Source organism: Chionomys nivalis, chromosome 8 (genome assembly GCF_950005125.1).
Source record: "Chionomys nivalis chromosome 8, mChiNiv1.1, whole genome shotgun sequence".
Taxonomy (NCBI): domain Eukaryota; kingdom Metazoa; phylum Chordata; class Mammalia; order Rodentia; family Cricetidae; genus Chionomys; species Chionomys nivalis.
In genome coordinates this window covers 55,609,448-55,626,445 of record NC_080093.1, presented here as the reverse complement: position 1 = coordinate 55,626,445, position 16,998 = coordinate 55,609,448, and the positions used below count along the sequence as shown (strand labels likewise).

General features: G+C 46.4%; 2 protein-coding genes across 3 annotated transcripts in view; one reads left to right on the top strand and one right to left on the bottom strand.

Annotated features, from left to right (window-relative positions):
* The window catches only part of Ap2a2 (adaptor related protein complex 2 subunit alpha 2), a 71,238-nt gene extending 58,908 nt beyond the window's left edge, over nt 1-12,330 (top strand). For both annotated transcript variants that reach the window (XM_057777875.1, XM_057777874.1), the window contains exons 15-22: nt 120-283; nt 4,423-4,505; nt 6,915-7,006; nt 8,335-8,456; nt 9,360-9,476; nt 9,583-9,652; nt 9,731-9,865; nt 10,589-12,330. In XM_057777875.1, the coding sequence (XP_057633858.1) occupies nt 120-283; nt 4,423-4,505; nt 6,915-7,006; nt 8,335-8,456; nt 9,360-9,476; nt 9,583-9,652; nt 9,731-9,865; nt 10,589-10,666 (861 nt within the window). In that variant the 3' untranslated portion in view covers nt 10,667-12,330. The remainder of the gene's footprint in view (nt 1-119; nt 284-4,422; nt 4,506-6,914; nt 7,007-8,334; nt 8,457-9,359; nt 9,477-9,582; nt 9,653-9,730; nt 9,866-10,588) is intronic.
* Nucleotides 12,331-13,565: 1,235 nt separating this feature from the next.
* Muc6 (mucin 6, oligomeric mucus/gel-forming) overlaps nt 13,566-16,998 on the bottom strand; it is a 28,335-nt gene continuing 24,902 nt past the window's right edge. Inside the window, exons 37-40 of the mRNA XM_057778710.1 lie at nt 15,906-16,234; nt 15,078-15,093; nt 14,087-14,189; nt 13,566-13,631 (exon numbers count right to left, since the gene is read on the bottom strand). Of these exons, the coding sequence (XP_057634693.1) occupies nt 13,566-13,631; nt 14,087-14,189; nt 15,078-15,093; nt 15,906-16,234 (514 nt within the window). The remainder of the gene's footprint in view (nt 13,632-14,086; nt 14,190-15,077; nt 15,094-15,905; nt 16,235-16,998) is intronic.

Below are 16,998 nucleotides of genomic sequence, written 5' to 3'. Positions count from 1 at the left end.
GACTGCTTCCTGCCCCCTTCCCCAACTTCCTCGTTACTTGACCTGGGAGTGGACACAGGGCTGTGTGAGTCTTGAGCATCCAAGGATCCATGCTGATGTTCCCTTTTCTTATCTTCCAGTCTACACCTTCTCCATCAGCAGACCTGCTGGGTCTGGGAGCTGCTCCCCCTGCTCCCACGGGGCCCCCTCCCTCTTCTGGCGGTGGGCTGCTAGTGGACGTGTTCTCAGACTCAGCTTCTGCAGTTGCACCTCTTGCACCCGGCTCCGAAGACAACTTTGCCAGGTAGCCCAGTTTCTGAGTACTGCCTGGGTGGCATGGTGGGAGCTGTACCTCATGGGTGATTCTGTGCTTAGTCCCTAACACCTAAAGTACTATTAGAGAGGGGTCTGGTGTTCTTGTTGAGAGAGAGAGCATGTGAGTGCCTGTGCTTTGCTTTGGAGTCGGATGGTACCCTTGCTGTTTCTTTTCTTCGAGATATTTGATAAATACTGAGCTTATTTCTTCCCACTTATCCCCCCATCCCCACCCCCATGTCCCTTGTGGTGCTTTCCTCTCAGTTTGGTTTTTTTATTACCTTCTAACAGATACCCTTTTAAATCCCCTTCAGTACTGTGCATAGATAGCTGCCTTTTCACCATAGCCTCAGGCACCTGCCTGGCTCTTTCTTGCTTGAAGCAGGAACCCTGACTACTCGTTCATTTCTTGGCTGCCCAGACCCAAACAATTACATAGAAACTCTATTAATTACAGCACTGTTTGGCCCACAGCTCAGGCATATTTCTAGCTAGCTCTTATATCTTAAATTAACCCATTTCTGTTATTTTGTATTTTACCACAAGGCTTGTGGTTTGTTACCACTTACTTCTTGGGCAGCTACATAGTGTCTCCCTGACTCTACCCATTCTCTCTCTATGTCTCTGTTCAGATTTCCCGCCTGGCTTTACTCTGCTAAGCCATTGGCCGAAACAACTTTATTCATTATCCAATAAAAGCAACATATATGCAGAAGGACATTCCATATCATCTCCCCCTTTCTGTCTAAATAAAAAGGAAGGTTTTAACTTTAACACAGTAAAATTACATATACAAAACAGTTATCAAGAATTATAGTTACAGCCGGGCGATGGTGGCGCACGCCTTTAATCCCAGCACTCGGGAGGCAGAGGCAGGCGGATCTCTGTGAGTTCGAGACCAGCCTGGTCTACAGAGCTAGTTCCAGGACAGGCTCCAAAGCCACAGAGAAACCCTGTCTCGAAAAAAAACCAAAAAAAAAAAAAAAGAATTATAGTTACAATATTTAGTTCATTTGCATTTGACAAAAGGAAAATACTCTTATCTATTCTATCTTTGTGAGTCTAAAGTTTTATATATAATTGATCCTTTATCATAACTAAGATAAACTATAACTGTCTGTCTTCAACTCTTCAAAGACCCCAGAAGGATATAATATTACCTAAGTAAACAGGAAATGCACTGTAAGTAAGCAACTTCCAAAACTCTAGAATTGACAGAGACATCTTACTGCCTGGATAGTCAGTTACCTAAGTTCTTCTGTATTGTTGGTGCATCCATCTTTAGCCCACAGGCCCGTAGTATCCAGCAGATTTTGTGTGAAACAAGAAATTTAAAGATCTGTTCTGTAATGGCAATATTCATCAGTTGCTTTCTTCTGTGTCCTGCAGAATGTCAGGCAGTTTCCTCTGTGAAGTGAAGCAGGAACCCTGAAGGACCATTTTCTGTGGGTCCTGCATGTCCAGTTTATACAGCATACCTAATCAAGCAGTCCAAGCAAGAACAAAATGGCTAGCCTTGTCACATTGAAGGCAAATTCTGTAACGAGTTTCTTCACTGTTCACGAATCTCTCTGAAATAGTCAGTGCTGCCAGAAGCAGACATGTCTCACTGTCCAGAAAAGTCTTAAGTTCTTAAAACATTTTAAATGCTGTATTCCATAGATCTTTGAAAGGTTTGAAGAATATTTAACTGAAATCTATCTCTATATATCTAGATGATTATCTATTAACCTGTATTTCTTAATTATACATTATATTTTAAATGAGCCGCATAAGCATAATATCTTAAACAAGAGTAGAAATATACGTATGCGGAATCTCTTTTCCAAGGTAACATATTCTTTGACTCAAATTTTGAAGTCAAGATATCATTAAAATATATATATGTTGGTTTTTCTTAGCGGCCTGTACAATGGAATGTCTTTCTGTACTTAGCTCATTAACAGTCAAAAAATTCAAAGAAAACACAATAATAAACATAATCCAGATTTTTTTGTGTATTTTCCATCTTTACATGGCTTATTTTTCTTTACTCTTTTAATCTATGACTGTCTGTACTTTTTATATTACTTTTACTGTTTCTTTAAAACTTTATTTTTTATAACTATTTACTTCTTTTTTACACTGTTTATACTTTTTCTTCTCTCCTCCAAACCTGACTCTGCCTACTCTCTCTATATATATCTTCAGATTTCCCACCTGGCTTTATTCTACTAAGCTACTGGCTGAAACAGCTTTGTTCATTAGCCATTAAAAGCAACACATCTACAAGAAGGACATCCCACATCACTTGCTGACTCCCTGGGTCGTGCCCCTTACATGCTCACTTACTTGCCCTTTGTCCACCCACTTTCTCTGTTTTCCACTTTCAAAGGTTTAGAATCTCTTTCCTTCTTGTTGGCTGACTTTGCCAGCTTCCCTTGCTGCTCCTTACTCTGCTGTGTCCTGGTTCATGGCTGATGTGAAGCTCCCCACTTGTACCCTCCAGTGGCAATGGATTTTGTCTGGGGAGGTTAGAATGTATCTTAGGATAACCTTTGTTTCCTGCCTGGAGATGATACCAGGGTTCTTGTGGTTTTAGAGTTTTCATTTCCTTGTATTCATTTTGCACATGATCCTTCCTTCCTGTTAGGAAATGTGTGTTTGGAGCAGGCTGTGAACAGACCTCTGATGGCTTGAGAATTGCTGAGCTTGGTATTTTACAGCTGTGGAAAACCCAGCTTCCTAGACCCTTGTTGAAGGGGCAACATGGGGTTCAGCTATGTACCCTAGTTTTTACAGGGTCTGTATCTAGGAGTACCCTAGCTTTGCTTTGTTACTGTTACTCCATGACAGCCATGGGCTGTGGGTTAGCTACTCCTTGGTGTCCTGTGAAGATGGGGGTAGGGAATATGGGTGTTAGTTGTTTGCAGACTTGAGTCTTCCTGTGTTGGTGTAAGGTTCTGGCTTGTGCTGTCTAGCTTCAGTAGGTCATGCACTTTTCTTTATCCTGGCCTACTGGTCTGATCCTTGATACCATCTCTTAAGGTTCTGGGACATTTCTTCAGGATACTACCCTGTGCAGGAATTTGCCTGTCTTGACTTTGATGTGGCCACACGGGGTTACCACATGATGTTTGTGTGGTGCGTTGTGGAAGGACCTGTTGCTTTGGGCAGTGCAGCATGCATGAGGGAGGTTGCATCCTCCATAAGCTTAACATGACTGTTTACCTATGAGTTCCCTTAGGTCAAGTGCAATTGAAGTGACCTTTTGGAAATAGCCAGCTGGACATTCATGGATGGCAGGGCTTCTTTATCATTTGGATGATAGATTGATACCCAGATCTAAGTGTGTGAGCCCCATAACTTCTGCTTAGGCTCCTTGAGTAATATCCAAGCTGGGCCTGAGTAGAGTGCTGGCCTATGCTAGTGTTTGGAGCCCAGCCACATCCTACAAGAGAACAGTCATTCTCATGTGCGCTGTTATATGTTCTCAGAAGTGTTGGAAAAATTATCTCTTATACCGAATAGACAGTGTTTTATTTTGGGACATTTCACTGTTGCCAGAACTGGGCAGACAGTGTTGGGTTGTAGCTGGATGACTTGGAAGAGCTGTTGGCATTTGGGCCTATGGTATGTTCAGAGGGTACTCTGTTTCCATTGTTCTTGTGGCACAGTGCAGAGTGGGAGCTGCAGAGGTCCTCTGCCCTGCGTACAAGGGAACAGCTCAACTGTAGAAAAGTTGGCTGAGCTGATTGCTGTATGATCTAGGGCAGAGGTCACTTAGCTTGGTCCCTGAGCCTATTCAAGTGTGCATTGAGACCTTAAGATGTGCTGCCACATGTCACTGTCTCAGGCACTGGAAACCCAGCTGCACCTCTACGTATTCCCCATCCTAGCTTCCTTACCCAGATCTCCCTGGGTGACAGTCACAGGTGACACCATCTGTTACTGAGTGGCACCTGAGGAAGCTTGCCACCAGACTCTAGCTCCAGCTCTAAAGACTGGGATAAGAAAGATCCTTGAAGCTCTTCACTTTGTCTCTCCTGTCTCCACAGAAATATTTTAGCTCCAAAATACTGTAAACCCTTTCTAACTCGGCTTGCTGCAGGTGGCTCTGAGTGATGCTTCACTATCTTTTTCTCCTAGGTTTGTTTGTAAAAATAATGGTGTGTTGTTTGAGAACCAGCTGCTTCAGATTGGACTTAAGTCTGAATTTCGGCAGAATTTAGGTATGTGTTTTACTTAATGACAGTTTCTTTAAGAAAAAAGAAATTATGAGAAATAGCAAGCACGGTGACACACAAATGTAACCTGTTGAAGCCCGTGTGGGTCCAACATAGATAATTCTTTTCCCTAACTGGGACTGGTACGGAGTCGCTAGGAATAATCAGACACAATTTACACAGTCATCATGGAAGGGCATCTCAGGGTCTTTTCTCCTGACGATCTTCCAAAGATTTTCCACGTTTATACTCCAAACAGCTTATATATCATCACATAAATTGAGCAGGAAAACACATTAGGCAGTCTCCTAGGCAACCAGGTGAATGGGCTTTAGTAGCATCTGCATTCTGCCTGTATGCTAGCTGTCATGTAGGCCTGAATTAGCATCTCTGTAAGACTTCCTCCAAATTACCAAAAAGTAAGCACCAAACATCCTGACCAGCTTCAGCTAACACCTCTCCTCAGGTGATCTACATTTCTAACAAAAGAAAGAAAGGAGCAGCACATCCTTGCTATTGTTACGCAGAGACAGCTTGTCTGCAGAGCTACTGACCACCTCAGATCGGGCTTATGGCTTTTGTGCCATACAGAAATATGGGCCTACAGTAACCCCAGCATTTGGAGGCAGAGACAGGAGAATTGCGTGTTTGAGGGCACTCTGGGCTAGATAGCATGTTCCAGACAAGCCAAGGTTACATAGCAAGAGTTCCCTCAGCAGCAACAACAACAACAGCACCAAAAAACAAAAATTTAAGAGCAGGTATGGTGCTTACATCTCTAGTTCTAACACTTGGGAGACTGAGACAGGGGGATTGTCATTTGTTCCAGGCTAACCTTGGTAATAATGTAAGATCCTGTCTAAAATAAAGTAATTTTAAAAAACCAAAAAGAATTAGGGGAAATTATATAATGAGAAATGTTTATAATCTGTGCACTGACTAGTAACATGGAAAATTGAATGTTGGGGATAGCTATACATTACTAAGCTATGTGCCTAGCATGACTTAAATTATATACACTTTACCACAATTAAAAAAGAAGGGAATTTTCTTGAGTCATAAAAGAAAACATTTTGCCCACCACACTGTTGGAGTTACTACTAAGGTGGATTTGATGTCTGTGAAAAGGGAGTAGACCTGTCCTGCAGCCCTACAGGATTCTGGGGACCAGTAGCATTTATCTGAGAGATGCCAGGCTGATGAGACTGTTCCCCTGTGTCTGGTCTGACCAAGGCTTTGCCCCTTGTCATGGTGATTTCACCAGGTTTGGTTGAGGAGGGAAGCTAAACTGTTTTTTTCACAACTTTTAGTGTTTGGTTTCCTTTCTGAACTCCAAGGGTGTAAGTGTCAACAGGATCTAGCCATTTGGTACAGGGAGCATGTCCTGATTGGTCACTGTAGGGGCATGGCATGTTAGAAGGACAGTCCTGGCTGTTAGTATCACCGAGTGAGTCAGCTGGTAGACAAAAGTGGAAGATGCATGGGTGGGTCTAGGTACCTTCAACACAGGGCAGGCTGTTCCTCAGAAGGCTCTGGTGTCCTGCTTGGGCTACTGACCTTCCTGACCTTGTGTCTGTGGTTGTGGTTCTAATTTACAGAAATGTGACTTCTACCCTTGAGTAACTACATAAAAAGGAGGCCCAAGGGCAGGTGTGAGGGGCAGAAGAGAAGATACCCTCCCATCCCCATTTCCCTTTTCTCATTCTGCCATTCTGCCATGCTATTTTTTATTTGGCTTTTGTTTTGTGTTTGAAACAGGTTCTTTTTTTTTGTTTTTTTGTTTTTGTTTTTTTTGTTTGTTTTTTTCCTAAAAAGGGTTTCCCTACAGTTTTGGAGGCTGTCCTGGAACTTGCTCTGTAGATTAGAGTGGCCTTGAATTCACAGAAATCTGCCTGCCTCTGCTGGGATTAAAGGCGAGAGCTACCACTGCCCAGTTTATGTAGCCCAGGCTCTCCTCAAATGTTCTATGTAAATGAGGTTGGCCTTGAACCCCTGATCTTCCCGCTTCTACCTCTCAAGCACTGGGATGACAAGCAAATGCTACTTTGCCTGCCTGCTATGCTACTTTTAAACTAGAAGCTTAGTATAGTGGCCTGTGTTTATAATCCTAGCATTTGGGAGGCTGAGGCAGAAGGGTTGTCATGTCAGGGCCAGCCAGGAGTACATTGAGAATTCTAGGCCAGAGGCAGCTATATAGTAAGACCAAACCAACTGTTTGGTTACACACACACACACACACACACACACACACACACACACACACACACACACACAAAGTTGTTTTTATATTTTAGCAATAGTCATAGTTTACAATAATATATCTAACTGGGAATTGCATGGGCCACTTTTGACTGACTATTCATGATGAGTGTGACATAATGTGTTATAAAACAAACTATCTCTGTTTCTTCCTAGGCCGAATGTTCATATTTTATGGTAACAAGACCTCCACGCAGTTCCTGAACTTCACTCCAACACTAATCTGTGCTGATGACCTTCAGGCTAATATCCTTGTTTATCTCTAGGGTCTCAGACAGACAGACAGACAGACAGCAATTAGGGTTAGAGGAAGTTTGGGGGAGGCTGTTTTTGTTCAGATGGCAGTGTTTTCCATATCCCAGTCAAACCACGGCCTTCCCTTTGAGTTGTCCTGATGGTGCATCCGACACCACCCACACAGCTGTGCCTTTCATCTTGTTGTGTGAGTCACTCTCTGCTTGTTTTGCTCTCCTGTGGATATCATTTGCCCTTTACTCTGTGAAGTCCCCCAAAGGTGCTGTGGCCGAAGGCAGAGTGATCCTGTGGTAACTAGCCAGTATGGAACATCTCGTGCTTGCTGGGCTTAGGTGTTATTTGGCACATCCTTTGCTCACGTAGAGGATGGCTCCATGTAGCCATCAGGAATGGTCAGGAATGTTGGATGGCTGCAGCTGAGGGGTTGTGAGAGATGGACAGCTGGGGTCTGCTGCAGTGTGCAGACCAGGATCCACAACGGCCAGGGATGCGAACCTTGGGCTCAACTCATAGTATGTAGAACAGTGGGTATCATCTTTGTAATAGATCTGTGTTCAATTGGAGATGATATATTTAAATATACAACTATTTGGAAATAAGTAAAAAATACTGGGGTAGTGTTTAGGGATGTGACTCAGTGGTGGAAGGCACACTTACGAAGTATAAGCAAAATCCTAGTTCTAGTATAAGCAAAAATCTCCAGCATTCTCCTGTTACACACACTTACGAAGTATAAGCAAAATCTCCAGCATTCCCCTGTTACACACACAAAGGACCGATGCATACAGAACTACTGTCTATGTGTCTCTTTTTCGTGGGATCATGAGCTGTGGGCACAGGTTGCCATGCGGAGGGAAGCAGAAACTGCCCAAGTCTAGTTATGATTCCATGGATCCTGGATAAAAAGGTGTTTCAGTGAGCCTAGAGGCTTCAGTTCACATGTTGCAACCTCTGGCTTACAGAAGTGCAGAACTACACTGATCTGTAAAGCCTTTGAGTTAGCAGGCGTAGCTTCTACTGAGCACAGCAGGAGTCATCACAGTTGCAGAGCTCACTTGGGCAGTGTCAAGGCCAGTATGCAGCTAGTGTACAACATCCAAGGTCTTTTAGAGAAAGGGACTAGTCAGATACATAATGACTGTGGATGGTCTGGGCCAGTGGGACATGTTGAATGGTGGAAGGACAGGCTGGCAACAGTTCTGGGCCTTGATTTATGATGCTGGCAGAGTGGTTTGTAGGGGGCCCCTGCTGCTTTCTGTTGTGGGCTGGCTATGCTGGTCCCATTTTCCCTGCCTGCCTGGACTCCTTAATGTGTTCACATCTGAACCTGCAGACCAAGCCTGTGGACCCAACTGTGGATGGGGGCGCACAGGTGCAACAGGTGGTCAACATTGAGTGTATATCTGATTTCACAGAGGCACCTGTCCTCAACATCCAGTTCAGGTGAGGGGTGTGCGCTTCCTGTGTCCTTTCCCAACCTGTGTGCTTCTCAAGGGCGTTAATTAGTTACTGCTGTGCCACTGTGCATGTATGCAAAGTCCTGCCAGACCTGGAGCTTCCAGAGGATAGGAGCAAGTGGAGAGGGAGGAGGCTTCTGTGACCATGACACAGAATGGGCACCCATGGGGTCTGTGGGCTAGGCTATTTCTGACCCAGGTGATTTTGTGGTGAGACATGGAAAGGCCTGCTTCCCGGGAGGCAGAGAGCCAGGCTCTCTTGCTGTGTAGACAGAAGTGTCTGTCCCACCTGGTCCTGCAGCCGTTCTTCAGTCCCAAATACATACATTATAGACTGTTTGGCTTATTAGCTCAGACTTATTATTCACCAGCTCTTACAACTTAAATTAACTCATAACTCTTATCTATGTTTAGCCACATGGCTTAGAATCTTTTCTTAGTAGGCATTCTTATCTTGCTTCCACTACGTCTCTCATGACTGCGGCTCTGCCTTTTCTCTTCCCAGACTTCTGGGTCATGGCATGTAGTCTTACTTTTAGTCATCACAGTGGTTCCTTGTTTGGGGAGTTACAAGGCTAATTTATTTGATAGTGTGCTTGGGCCTGTCCTGGGTCTTCATTTGCCAAAGGAGTAGGACTGAGAGGAACCGGTCCTTTGACACTTGGCACAAAGCAGTGACTTTGGTCCCTTGCTATGTGAGTGGCATAGACATGGACTGTAACGGGTGGAGGATGTGGCTTAGCTCCTCCAAGAATACTGTTGGTATGTAGTCTTAGTGGCTGTTATTGGGATGGGTGGCTACATGGCCATTCTCTAAGTTCTGAAGACCCATGAACTGGAACATTTTGACCAGGTATTTGTTCTCCATAACATGACTCTGTTGTTATAGGTATGGTGGTACCTTCCAGAATGTGTCTGTTAAGCTGCCCATTACGCTTAACAAATTTTTCCAGCCCACAGAAATGGCTTCTCAGGATTTCTTTCAACGTTGGAAGCAGTTGAGCAAGTGAGAGGGTTGTACTATGGGTGGAGAGGGGCATGGGGCTGTCCTCGGACAGGATGATCTGTGGGTCTCTGCATGGTTTATAGTACTAACATGCTGCTTTTTGTAGTCCACAGCAAGAAGTGCAGAATATCTTCAAAGCAAAGCATCCGATGGACACAGAGATCACTAAAGCAAAGGTAAAGGGTTGTATGGCGATGCCGCTGAGGCAGGAATTGTGACCAGTGCATCCTGACCTGCCTCTTCATTCTGTATAGATTATTGGATTTGGTTCTGCACTCCTTGAGGAAGTTGATCCGAACCCTGCAAATTTTGTGGGTGCTGGCATAATCCATACCAAAACTACCCAGATCGGCTGCTTGCTGCGCCTGGAGCCAAATCTGCAAGCTCAGGTGAGGCCTCCACAGCAGGAGGATGAATATGATTGTGTTGGTTTTTATTTTGGTGAAGTTTATTTATGGAGACACTCAGACTCTAAGTGTTGGTCATATGACAGTGCAGACAATTAGACAGCAGCTGGCCATCAGAGCACATAGATTTCCCTCTCCTCACAGAAGGCCACCACGTTGTCCATGTAGCAGCCTAGCTCTGAGTTGTGTCTGCCCAGCTCTCCTGGTGCTATCTTGTTCTTCCTCCCTCCCTGAACGTGGTATACATTGCTGCTTGCTTCAGCAGTGTTGTAGAGACTTCAGTCTATGTATTCTATTGATTCTGGGTACTTGTTTTCACAACACTTGGGTGGTTTGGGGAGTGTAATGATCATCTCTAAGGGTGCTGCATAGTTAACTTGATGAGAAGCTCTTAAGCTTGTTGTGTATTGTGGTGCATTCTTATAATCTCTATACTCAGGATGAGAAGGCAGGAGGCGTAACAGCTTGCCAGCCTGGGCTACACAGTAACACTGTGTCTCAAAATACAAAAGGCTGACTCCCACCTCACTAACATTTATCCCCCTTTGCTGCAAACACTTGCTTTTATTAGACTTTTCTATTTTTACTGGTAAAACTGATGCTTGCGGGGGAGGGGGGGCTTCTGTGAATGATGAGGCCTGTACCACAAAAATACCTAAGAGCCTGGGGCTCAGTGCCTGCTCACCCTGCTGCTCTCTGTTTCAGATGTACCGTCTCACGCTGCGTACCAGCAAAGACACCGTCTCTCAAAGACTATGTGAATTGCTGTCGGAACAGTTCTAATCCACAGGCCAGAAGAGCAGGCTTTTTGTTTGTGCGTCTCTCTTGTCTCTACCGTTTGTCTTTGTACCGCACTGCAGATAAACACCCCTTGTCTGAAAAGCTGCCGCTCAAGGCACCTCCAGTTGTACTCCTACAGCCAGCCCCGTGGGTGTGGAGGGGATGCAGGACAGTTTGAAAAGGGCTGCAGCCGGCCTGCTTCATCAAAGAAGGGTGCCTGGACCTGGAAATTCAAGGCAGTCCCGTGGTTCAACTACAAATTAAAGGAAAATTAGAAGTTTGAACGAAAGTGGAAATTTTGTTCAAATTTTATTAAAATGCCACTGACTCACTCTCAGAATCCAGAAACAGCGCCATGTGCTTATAAGGTTAACGCAGGGCTATGTGGCCATGCTGGATGGTAACAGCAGTGGCCTAGAGGTGTGTGACCATATGAGCTGAGCAGAGCTCTTGGGGTTTGCTATAGCACACTACCTGATGGTGCCGAAAGGCTTGTGTTTATGACTGTTGGCAAACTCCATGCCCCATTCATGGCAGGATCCTGTGCCTAGCATACCAGTGTTCTTAAAGGGACAGTTTAAACATTTTACTACTTATTTGAGACCTTAGGTTTGCAGCATGGTGGGTAGAGGGCTTCCTATTGACTTTGGAAAACATGGACATCACCCGTCTTTTGTTTTTAATGAATGTGCTGTTCCTATAGTACATTCTGGGGACTTGAAGGTTAATGGGTCAGGTGGTGAAGTAATAATTCATAAAGTGTGCTTCTCTCCAGAGGGTCTTAGTTGGTGCCCCAGTATTGCACTCTCACTTCTGTGAAGCCCTTGTGGTTGGGTGGAAAAGGGAGGCCTGATTGCAGTATTGAAGTGAGAGGCAGGGGTGAAAATGGCAGCCCAGGCAGGTGCTCTGCTAAGAATGCACTGGACTTCCTAGCTTGAGTACTGGCGGCTCATTTGTTAGTTACCCTTTTGGGGGCATTGGACTATATGTGCGGCCCATCAGGGGAAGAGCATTGACCATGTCAGAAGCTTTGGGATACCGAGCTGGATCCCTGCACTCGGTCTTGAGATGATGCCCGGGATTGCTGTGGCTCAGCTGTACAAGCTTATCTGTACTTACACAACAGTGTTGATGCCCCTTGCTCACTTAGAGCACTAGGTGTGGTCACATATGCATGAGGGTTTTCCCCCTCAGGCTGCCAGCCTGCCATGGTGGATCTGAGGATAGTAGCAGGGTTCCTGTCCCACTCTGTACAGCCCGGGCAGTTAGTTCAGAACGTCCAGCACCTGCTATGCAGACCCTTGTGTTCCATGAAGCCCTTAGTCTGGCTGCCAATTGTTGTGATCCATATCTGCCATGGCACAGGCTTGTGTTGCAGGAGGATGATCTAGCTGTGGCCACAGCGAGCCTCTGGAGTTCTCTTGCTCCAGTAGCTGGACATCGTGGCTCTCTATTACATGCAATCCACACACGGCTGCAAGGACCATGTTGAGAGCTCAGTCTGTGTGACTGTGGCTTATGTACCATGTGCTATCCAGTGATGGTGTCTAGCTCAGTAATATCCCTGCACGTGGAAGCTGCTGGGGTACAGGCCCACTCTTTGTGTCTCCTGGGCCTCCGTCAGTACAGTGTGCTTGTTCTCAGAGGAAAAAAAAAATAAATGCTAGGACAGGAAACTGGAACATTTGTGTGATCTTTATGGGGAGTGTCCGGTACTGGCCTCAGTCCTTGCTCTGTGGAATTGAGTACAACTCAGAACCAAGGACTCTCAAGTGCTACTTGCCTCTAAATTCAGGGGTACCTCAGAAAGTGATTGCCCTAGTTCTGTCTGTGTGATGCTGGGTGTGTTGAGCCTAGCATGGGTCCATATACTACCATAAGTCTGTGGCTACAGTTCACTGAAGTCTGTGCCTGGAAGATTTGATCTAAGCACATAGGACCCATGGACTCAGGACTTCTCTTCCCTGCCCCACTCTGGGGCTGTACATGAGAGATGGTCCTTGCCTGGGAAGCCTGGAAGATAGTGGGTTTCATTGATCACAGACTTAGCAAAATCCTGGATGGAAGTAGTTCAAGACCAGGGCATTTCTGTCTTAGCCCCACCGAGCACAGTCCCAGGTCCTGATGACCTGGTCTGTGCAAATATTTGTGACATCATGCTCAGGATCCTGGAAGAAGACAGCAGCACGCACACACCAGGTTCTGCCTTGAAAAGAACCAGTTTATTTGGAATCTGCTCATTGTTGGGTGATGGCCTCCTGTCCAGCGGGTGCCAATGCCTTTTACTTCTCCCTGACTCTGGGGAGACCTTTCCTAGTGCCTCTCTGGTGCTTATCTTGCTGCCTGACCCTACCCAAGGTTCATACTCCTGCATCTTCCTCCTGTTATTCCCAGTGTCTGCCAAGGTACCCCGCCCAGTCTTCCCAGCACCTTCTTTGGTGCTCTGATCTCTTGGTTATTATAGCCAGAGGCTGGGAGGTGTATACAGGTGGACAGGAAATTCCCAAGGCATCAAAGGTTGAAGGGATGTGAGTAGTTCATTTCCACAGAAGGTCTGATTTGCTTGGTCAAGGTCTGCAGGAGGTAGGTGGTGGGAGGCTTTGCATGACAGCTGTTGCTCTGTTTCTCCGCTGTCTCAGGGTGAGCCATGTCCAAGGTCTCTTTGAGGCCATGCCGGTGGCCAGTAAGAGGATTGCTTGTTACAGTGTTGGGGAGTATCAGAAATGGTTTTTGCGTGTGTGTCTGTCTGTCTGTTTTTGACCCCCTTGTGCCCAAGAAACCGGTTGTTATTTAGTCCTTGCATTGCAGGGAGCTACATGCACAACTGCTGAACACTTGGAGGGTGAGTGTGAGCTGCTGACCTGGTGCATTGGGATCTGGACAAGGCAGGGAGACTTGCTTCTCATAGGTATTCAGAGGCTGGCAGCAGCCACAGTAGGTCTCCAACTGCAGGGTGTCGGTATTGAAACTGCCAAGAAGCAGAGAACAGTATGGTCAGGATTGGCCCCCTCCCTCTAGGCCAGTCCCAAAGTAGAATGGATACTATAACTGATTTGTAGGCCCTCTGGAGTCAGCACTTGCTCATGGGCAAGGAAAGTGTGGCCCAGAGCAATGGTTCTCACCTTTCCTAATGCTGTTACCCTTTAGTTCCTTATATTATGGCAATACTCAACTATAAAAATTATTTTTATTGTTACTTTAGAACTAATTTTGCTACAGTTATTAATCATAAGTAAATATTCGTGTTTCCCAATTGTCTTAGGTGACAGGGAAAGGGTCATTCAACCCCCCTCCCAAGGGTCACGACTCATAGGCTGAGAACCACTCACCACTCTGTCAGAGTAGGCGTGGGAAACATTGAGAACCCAGCTCCTGGTTGGGTTTGGGTCCCAGCAAAAAGGAGGGTGTTTGCCAAAAACTCACCTGACAGAGGAGGCACACAAACCCTGGCAACGAGTTAGAGTCACATTTGCTGTGCAGCCTTGGTAGGTAATCTCTCGCTCCTCTTCCTGCAAGCTGCAGGTCTCTGGAGATGGAGGCCCAAGAGCAGGTCTCAGTTACATCCTAGTCCCCACCCGACTCTCTTCTCTATGCAGCAGCTTTCCCTTCAGTATTCAAGGCTTTCTTAAAGAATCATTGAACCAGGCCCTGGTAGATCTGAGTCAGTCATCCACAATCCCCAGTAAAAGTGTCTTAGGTTTGTTGGATGTAGGACATAATAAGGATCGAAGGAGGGTCCCTCACAAAAGAACATGCAGTATCTAAGAATAGCATTGTGCCACCTGGGTTAAGGGACACAGCAGAGAAAGCCTTTTGCTCTGGACTTCTGGAAGGGTTTCAGAGACTATGACATCCAGTGACAAATGGTGGTGGTGATGTCTCAGCAGGTTGGCAGCTCTCTTGACCTTCGGAACTGCCAGTGTGGGCAGTGTCTGGGGGTGAACACCTGTAGAATCAGCACTCAGGAGGCATAGGTGGGAAGTCAGTGAGTTCAAGAAAAGCCCAGGTTAGATACTGCCCAGTGGTACTTGGGTTACAAAGTTAAAAATTGGGGTCGGGTGGTGGCGGCGCACGCCTTTAATCCTAGCCCTTGGGAGGCAGAGGCGGGTGGATCTCCTGGCCATTCTGGTCTACAGAGATAGAGTTCTATGACAGCCAGAGAAACCCTTTCTTGAAAAACAAAACAAAAAGTTGGGGGCTGGTAAGATGGTCCAACAGGTCCCTAGAAGTCACATGATGAGAGAACTGGCTCCTGCAAGTTTCCACACAACACGGTTTAAGTTAAAAATGATTTGTGGGTGACATATGCTCCATATATTTATTGTCTCTCAAGTGCTCACTTATCCCTGCTCTGATTGTCTTAAGAGGGTCTGGTGCTCTTCTGTTCAAATGACACTCTGCTTTCTCTCCTCACTTCTTGAGGCCATTTTCTAGGGAAAGAGCCTGAACTTAAAGTGACAGTCTGTAACCATAAGACAGGAACGGATTGCTGGCTCTGTGAGGACTTCCTACACAAGGGAGGCCTAGAGCATGTGTGCACAGCCTGGTCCCAAGGTGGGTGTCTTGAGAGGAACACTCAAATCGGGTGTATATGTTGAACTCATGTTCCTGTACAGGCTGACCCTGTAGGGATCACTGCCCTGTGGGGACCCTGGTTGTCGTTGGGTAGAGAACGAGTGGAAACCACGGCAATGAGAAATGTACACACTAGTTTCCAGGCCTTACCTGGCCTCCATCCCTCCTGTGCCTCCTGCATGTCCCCTCGGATGAGCTGTGCCAGGACTAAAGCTATCATTTTTTTTTTTTTTAGCACTGAGGTAGACTGCATTTCTAAATTCAGGGCCCAACCAGATCTCACATGCTAGCTACCCAAGGGGCAGGTGTGGAGCGCTGCTTAGAGACGTTAGGAACAAGAGAGGCACGTGGGCCACTGGTGAGTCCCTTGCAGGAAACAGAGGGTAGAGAAGTCAAATGAACCTGAAATGTATGGGATCAAGTCCTTAATTCAGACACATGGGGGAATACAGAATAGTGCTTCTGAGAGGCGAAGAAAAAGGAACTTGCAGTTAGGTCCAGAAATACCCAAAAGAAGCTTCAGGATCAGGCCTTCATGGAAGCACCAAGGGACAATGGGAGGAAAAACACACTATACAGCAGACCACTCTTGTGAAGAATTCTGTGGAGTAAGCAGCTGGAATGTAAGTAGGCTGGGACCAAGGAGTCGGCCAATGGCACCACTTACCAGGTTGGGGGGATGGAGAGATCGAAGAGTCTGGTTTGGAGGGTGACTCTAGGGTAGAAGGCGAGAAGCTTCCACTGGTAGTAGCAGGGCTGCTCAGGAACGCAGTTGTAGGCAGTGGGCTGGTACCAGGAGGTCTAGCCGTGTGGTTGGTGTATGGGGAACTTGGGAAGACTGTCATGCCCATGGTTGAAGACAGCAGCCCGGATGTAGAGGCTTGGGTAGTGAGGGAGGTGAACTGGGAGGTGGTGGACTTTGAGGAGAATGAAGAAAAGGTGGGGGCGTGAGATGTAGTCTTGGCAGTGGATGGGAGGCTAACGCTGGCGGTTGGCCTACGAGATAGGGTGGGAGTTGTATAGAAAGTGGGGAGAGCAGAGGAAGGAATGGACGACGTGACAAGGGGGAAAACAGAGGAGATAACAGGAGTAGAGGCAGCAGTTGGGGACTCAAAGGAAGAAACAGATGAAGGGTAAGACACTGTGGCGGGGGTAGTGAACAATGGCGAATGTGATGCTGAGCTGGGAGTAGCAGTGAGAGGGAACGTCATGGAAGAAGAGGGGGAGGATGCTGAAGAGTGAAAAGATGTGGATGGGAGAGAGGTGGGGGATGGAACAGAGGCAGAATGTGGGATACTACTGAGAGAAACCACAGTGGATGTGAAGCTTGTTGGGAGAGGAGAAGGGGAAGGGGAAACAGAACTATAGGGAACTGAGGATGGGCTGAGCTCCGAGGGAGTTGTTGCTGTTGTGAATGCAGAATTAAATTGGGTGCTGGCAGTTGTACTAGAAGAGACAGGTGGTTCTGTGGTGGGAGAACGTGTACCCATCGTTGGGCTTGTTGGAAGAATTGTACTCAGTAACATAGATGTGGAAACTGATGGTGTGTGTTGGAGAGTTGGGGTGTTAGGGGTCTTGGGAGTGGGAGACAGAGACGATGTTGAAAATAATGGCTGTGGTGTGGATGAGGGCCAAGGAGCAGGTGAGCTTAAAAAATTGGGGGTGGTCTGTATGGACGTCACTGAAGGGAGACCTGTGGTGTGCACTGTGCTAAAGATAGCAGAAGTGGAAGAAGGGTGCGTTGTGTGTGCCGTTTGAGG